Source organism: Capsicum annuum, chromosome 9 (assembly GCF_002878395.1).
Source record: "Capsicum annuum cultivar UCD-10X-F1 chromosome 9, UCD10Xv1.1, whole genome shotgun sequence".
Classification (NCBI taxonomy): Eukaryota; Viridiplantae; Streptophyta; class Magnoliopsida; order Solanales; family Solanaceae; genus Capsicum; species Capsicum annuum.
In genome coordinates this window covers 130,416,631-130,423,373 of record NC_061119.1, presented here as the reverse complement: position 1 = coordinate 130,423,373, position 6,743 = coordinate 130,416,631, and the positions used below count along the sequence as shown (strand labels likewise).

At 36.2% G+C, this 6,743-nt stretch overlaps 1 protein-coding gene across 1 annotated transcript; it reads right to left on the bottom strand.

Annotated features, from left to right (window-relative positions):
* Positions 1 to 294: 294 nt before the first annotated feature.
* Positions 295 to 2,571, bottom strand: LOC107841290 (bromodomain-containing protein 4-like). The gene is made up of 8 exons (XM_016685253.2): positions 2,353 to 2,571; positions 2,242 to 2,275; positions 2,087 to 2,147; positions 1,913 to 1,958; positions 1,741 to 1,839; positions 1,106 to 1,174; positions 735 to 1,020; positions 295 to 602 (listed from the first exon to the last, which is right to left on the bottom strand). Exons 1-8 carry the CDS (start codon positions 2,482 to 2,484, stop codon positions 346 to 348), a joined length of 984 nt encoding a protein of 327 aa, XP_016540739.2. The 5' UTR covers positions 2,485 to 2,571; the 3' UTR covers positions 295 to 345.
* Between the last annotated feature and the right edge of the window lie 4,172 nt (positions 2,572 to 6,743).

Below are 6,743 nucleotides of genomic sequence, written 5' to 3'. Positions count from 1 at the left end.
GTCTCATCTTCCTTAGCAGTATGAGTCACATCGATCTCATCACCGGTGCTTTTGAGCAATGAACCAAATCCTCGAACAGGACTAGACAGTTTCTGAGATGAGGTTAGAACTTCAGTATTAGATTGACTTTGTACAGTAGCAAAAAAGCGAATCCTAAGCACATTAGAGGACTTTCAGATGTGTGAGAGAGATTGAATGGATGGTTCCCTTGCATTTTCCAGTTGGCAACCATTTGCACTGTTGGTCCTAAATCTTTGGCAAATGACATCGAGCTCTCTCTGTAACTAGCGTTCCTGTTCTACAAATGACAAAATCAAATATTGTCGTAATGCTCGTACATTTTCTTCATGTACGTTGTAGCCTAGTATAAAATACGTGACAGACAAATACTCTCCAAATAAACTGCACATCAAGGGGGCTGAATACTGTGATTTGGGCTTTAAAAGAAGCAAGCTGGAGAGAAGAACTTACGAGAATTAGTGACTGGAGATTCTTGTTACACATAAATGAGCTAGTCTCACGGAAAGGCGAAGGCCTGCAAAATTCATATGTAGAACGACGACCAGCATCAAGGGAAGACAACGTTTGACCATGTCTACTACCTATTTAAATACAGTGAAGAACCAGGAATAAGAATTATACTACTTACTTTTCCCATTTGAATACTTCTCAAGAGTATACCTTTTCACAGATAACTGAAAGCAAAGAAACACGTATAAATCTCAGTGTCTTACCAAATAAGAATGCACTGTCAACCGGACCTTTGGCGAATAATGGTGGTCTTTCTTTGCTGCTTCTCCTATGTGTTGATGGAACACATGAGCCAAGTCCAATATTCTTGGAAGAAACATCAATGGCACCATCTGATAGGACACCTTGAGAGTGTCTTGTATCCCAGGACTCATTTTGCAATCTCCTCATCGATCTTCGTCTGGTTACCGGAAATTCCACTTCAAAGTTTCCGGGATTAGTTTTTAGGACATGAAATACTTTCTTAGCTAGTTCGTATATAGCACGAGCCTGTAAATCGGTAAAATTCGTTACGAATTGTTGGTTGTCGTGATACTTGTAAAAATCAAATTCAGTAAGGATTGTATCAAATTACCTGTCTGAAATAGACAGTACCAGAGGCGTTGAAATGCATCGCATTTTTTGGAATCAGAAATGCATCATGCTGCAGAATCATGAGTTTGAAAAGATGATTAAGCTACAAGCACAAGAGAGTTCTGACTTTAGAAATGAGAGCTGCACATTTTCAAGTATTCAAGATTATTCAGACCAAAGGTCATACTTCATAATCTTTAAAAAAGAAAAAGACCAGCCCAGTGCACGTCATACTTCTTAATCTGTGATCATAAAAATGAACACATGCATATATAGTTGATCAGAGTACACTAGCAAGTTATACTGCAGATAGTTGATAAAACTTCAATAGACATTATATGTAGGAAAATTCTTGGAAATTCATGATTGATGGTTGTGTTAACAGATCATGCATTGCACAAACATGAGACGTGATTGAAGGCTCAGATGCTGCTAAAATTCGCAACAGGCTCAGTAGTTTCTTAATGTTTCCTAGAAATAGAAGGGCTGACACAACTTGATCAAATTTTATCCCAGTCCACTTTGACTTAAAGGGAAAATAAAAAGATTACCAGATAAGAAAATGAACATTAAGGCCCAATCAAGCGTAAAAATGTGGTGTAACTAGAGAAATGACAAATTAGGGGAAAAGCAGACCTCAAACTGTTGGAGATTCTGATACATTCCTTCATGAAGCTTAGCCCTCATTGTACCAAAATCCATAGGGTCTTTAATGATTTCATAGTAATCTTCCACCTTAATGAAACAGAAGATGTGAGTCAGTAAGAAGACATGACCTTCAAAACCGAAGCCAATCATAAGATCAAACCTCAGTGGGATCAACTGGTTCTGCAAATATTTCATGGGTGTCCCTCCTAACATCAAAAAATGAAAAAACACACCAACAAAGTAGTAAGATATTAAAAATGTATTCCTTATTGTACGGTTAATCTAATTTGAGGACGGATACTGAGCACAATCATATTTGAGGATGAATACTGACCTTTGCAGCATGTCGAGAATAAGTTCTAGTATACGTTTTTTTGGCAACTTCGTTGGTTTACCTGATAGAATCCCAAGTATGAATTAAAATAAATTGTTGTTTGATCCTCCAAATTGAGATGTTAAATGCATAACATGTAGAAAATAGAGGCTTACTGTTGCACTTGGATGAATTTTCGCTGCCCTTGTCCTGCAACACATTTTGCAAGAGGTAATTAATTAGCCAGAGAAAACAGCCAAAGAATAGTACCTAGTAAAATATCTAACCTTAGCAACAGCCCCTTCATGTTTATTTGAAACCTGATGGAACTTTCTCTTGATAAATGCCCTTGTGCAGGAAGGTGGTCCTTCAGATTGGTCCTTGTTGCACTGTCCCTTTTTCCACCTTTGCATTTTCATAAATGGTATTACTACTCTATACCATATGATCACTTGAGAAAGTGATCTTTCCTACTTATCACTATTTTGGATTCTTTCATAAAGAAAAAGAACTGACTATTTGATTATAAATTACAAGAATCAAATCTCTAAATCAGGATAAAAAAAGATTCAGATCATGATTGATCACACAGAGTTTAATTACAAATACTAGGATCTCTGAAAGGAGAAAGACTTTAAGGAGATGAGACAGAAACATGTACAGCTAGTCCAGCATCACAACGGAAAGCTTATTGGATGAAAATCAAGTGAAATATAGAAGTTAAAATCCGAATTTCTTAATTAATTACAATGCCTTCGAGAGATTATTTACATTTAAACTCCTTAATGATGCATTACTATAGTGGGAAGTAGAACCAAATCTGCAATCAAATAGCTAATCACTTTCGAAATTACAGCATTAATGGTGAGGTGATGAGTCCATATACATAAGCAAGGAGCATTTCCTTAAATTGCTAATTTTTTGAAGTCTACACAACTAGCCACTCATTCGTCTCAATCTTTATAAGTTGAGGGTTCTTTTTATATTAATTACTACGTTTTTGTAAACATAATTGTTCCATATCCGTAAAACGATATGATTTGTTCTTTCGCAAGTAACAAAAAATCACTGCAACAAACTAATTATATACTCCGTTTCCAATATAATTGTTACATATCTTCCTTCATATGGAAATAGAAAAACTTTTGAAACAAAAGGGGAATTTCCTGAAAATTGCAAGAGCTTAGAGGTCGTAGTGAATAGTTCACCTTTCTTTTTTGGCCACGAGTAAAAATAGCATATACATACTAGTAACTGTTGGATCACGAAGAAGCTTTAAAAAGTAAAAAGTAGGGTGTTACATGATCGGACCGATTCGGTATTTTAAATATCAAATTAAAATTATTTGAGTCGGGTTTTCAATTTTTAGGTTTTTCAACCTTGGATTTTTTGGATTTCTCAGATTTTTTCAGGTTTTTTGCATTAAAGTCTGTTATTTTCCACAATACGGGTACGGAGAATCTGTATAATAGAATAACAACTTCAACTCGAGTTCAAGTATGAACAAGAACACAACGAAGTTGAACAAATACCCTCAACACAAGATCAAAATGATCTTTACAAGAGGTGTATTTTATATTTCAGAAATATAGGTGAAACAGAAATTGTTAAGGCCAAGTCGTCCGAATTTACGGACTTTCCCTAAGGAATAATTCCCCTCACTGTACCCGAGGTTATGGAATCTTCCTCCCAGGATAAAATGGCCTTCAATCCGACTATAGCGGTACCTCAAATAGGCGGATTATTTGAATACACTCACGGTTTGAATGATCACACTTAGAGTATTTTTAAGAAGAAGAAGAAGCTTGTAATTCTGAAATTTTTTTCCGTCTCCTAAACTTGTGGATGAAATCAGGTTTATATACCCACAAGATGCCTCTTTGAAAAGGTGCCAATGGTTCAATCTTAAAGGTGTGTGTCTTTTCCTGAAAATACATGTCTGTTTACTTAAACCATTGTAGTAATTTTCTGAAACAGTACACCATTTCGTGAAACATTGCATCAGTTCAAAACAGTGTTGCAGCAGTTTGTGAAGCAGTGCACTGTTCACGCGAAACAGTCACTGTTCACGCGTCAGTTCGTGAAGCAATGCACTGTTCTCGTGAAACAGTGCTACTATTCACAAAACAGTGCTACTGTTCATGCGAAACAGTCACTGTTCACGCGTTCCTGCATGTTTTAATATTTCCATTCACACCCTTTCATTACTATGAACCCAACAATCCCCCACATGAATGGGGAATGACTATTTTCGTAAAAATTTTACGGAAAAGTATGTGATCATCAAGTAAAGACTGATTGCATCTGGATAAGTGGATTTCCCTTTGAACTTTTCGTAGTGAACATGCACTCGGTCAATCGGTAGATTTGATATCTTTGAACTGTCGAGCTTTAATGTACACCTAGACAACACATGTCACACAACCAACCTTTTACCGTTTATGGTTCTTATGGTTTTGTTCTTTTCAGCCATGAACACGTCTCGATTTTCATGAGAGCTTAGAGAATAGGCCTTTACTAACATTCTCTTTGAAGCGTCTTCCACTTCGCCCACACATAGGTGATTTCTAAACATTCAATCCTGTAGATTAAACTATTTGGTCAAATCTGCCAAATTTAGATAATCATTAAAAGACTTTTTGCCTTAAGTCTTATCCTTGTTTACTATACATTGTCTACATCATGAGAATGAGTTGGGTAATTAACAATGTTGAACCTGTTAGACACAACTTTGTTTGATCTTCTTGAACCTAGCTCTTGGGATCTCCAGTATGCTAGGTAGAGTTATCGCCATGCTGACTTGTCCTAGGCCTTAAACCCATTCCCTTGGATGTTCTTTCCACTCCTTCTCTAGATAGGCCTTTTGTAAGTGGATCCGACACATTATCCTTTGACTTTAGATAGTCTATAGTGATAATTCTACTAGAGAGAAATTCTCTAACGATATTATATCTTCGTCTTATATGACGAGATTTATCGTTATACATCATGCTCCCTGCCCTACCTATTGCTGCTTGACTATCACAGTGTATACATACTGGTGCCACTATCTTGGGTCAATACGGAATATGTTCCAAGAAATTTTGAAGCCATTCTGCTTCTTCACCAGCTTTATCTAATGAGATAAATTCAGATTCCATTGTAGAGCGAGTGATACAAGTTTGTTTGGATGATTTCCAAAAAATTGATCCTCCACCAATAGTAAATACATATCCACTTTTGGATTTTACTTCGTTCGATCCGGTGATCCAATTTGTATCACTATATCCTTCAAATACCGTAGGATATTTATTATAATGCAAAGCATAATTTTGAGTGTATTCAAGATACCCCAAAACTCTTTTTATTGCCATCCAGGGAGTTTTGTTGGGATTACTCGTGTACCAACTCAATTTATTGATAGCGCATGCTATGTCTGGTCGTGTACAATTCAGTATATACATTAAACATCCCAATACTCTTGCGTACTTCAATTGCAAGTCACTTTCACCTTCATTCTTTCGAAGTGTAAAGCTCGCATCCAATGAAGTCTTGGCAATACCGAATTCCATATACTTGAACTTGTTAAGTACCTTTTTGATATAATGAGACTGTGATAATGCCAACCCTTGTAGAGTTCGATGGATTCTTATACCTAAGATAACATCTGCAACTCCAAGGCCTTTCATATCAAACTTGCTCTCGAGCATTCATTTTATTGCATTTGTCAGAAATGTCTCTACTGATGATCAACATATCATCCACATATAAACATACAATGACTTGGTGATTTGGAGTGTCTTTAATATAAACACATTTATCACATTCATTTATTTTGAATCCGTTTGCCAACATGGTTTGGTCAAACTTCGCATGCCATTGTTTTGGTGCTTGCTTTAGTCCATATAATGACTTGATAAGTTTACACACCTTGTTTTCCTTTCCTTGAACCACAAATCCCTCAGGTTGTTCCATGTATATTTCTTCCTCCAAATCTACAATTAGAAATGCAGTTTTCACATCCATTTGATGAATTTGAAGATCATATACCACCGCCAAGGTAATTAACATTCGAATCGAGGTTATCCTTGTTACTGGCGAGTATGTATCAAAGCAATCAAGGCGTTCCTTCTGTTTGAAGTCTTTTACTACAAGTCTTTCCTTGTATTTGTCAATAGTACCATCCACCTTCATTTTTCTTTTGAAGATCCATTTAGAACCTAAAGGTTTATTTTCGGGAGGAATGTCAACCAATTCCCATGTATGGTTGTTTAAGATTGAATCAATCTCACTATTGACTGCCTCTTTCTAAAAGGATGAGTCTGACGAAGACATCGCTTCTTTAAATGTTTGAGGCTCATTTTCTAAGAGAAATGTTACAAAATTCGACCCAAATGAAGTTGACGTTCTTTGACGTGTACTACGTCTTGGATTTTCTTCATTATGTACATTCTTACTTGGTTCATCTCGAGGTTGTTTAGATCCTCCACTAGACTGTTCATGTCTAATTTTATATGAGTAAATGCTTTCAAAGAATTCAGCATTGTCTGATTCAATTACCGTATTTTCACTAATATCCGGATGTTCAGATTTATGAATCAAAAATCAACATGCTTTACTACTTTTAGCATATCCTATGAACACGCAGTCCACCGTTGTAGGTCCTATCTTAACCTTTTTAGGTATAGGAACTTGTACC

Coding starts and splice junctions, on each gene's coding strand:
- LOC107841290 (XM_016685253.2), bottom strand. CDS start 2,484: ATGAAAATGCAAAGGTGGAAAAAGGGACAGTGCAACAAGGACCAATCT. Junction 1,959..2,086: donor ATTCTCGACATGCTGCAAAG/GTCAGTATTCAT, acceptor TTTTGATGTTAG/GAGGGACACCCATGAAATAT. Junction 1,175..1,740: donor AGAATCTCCAACAGTTTGAG/GTCTGCTTTTCC, acceptor ATGATTCTGCAG/CATGATGCATTTCTGATTCC.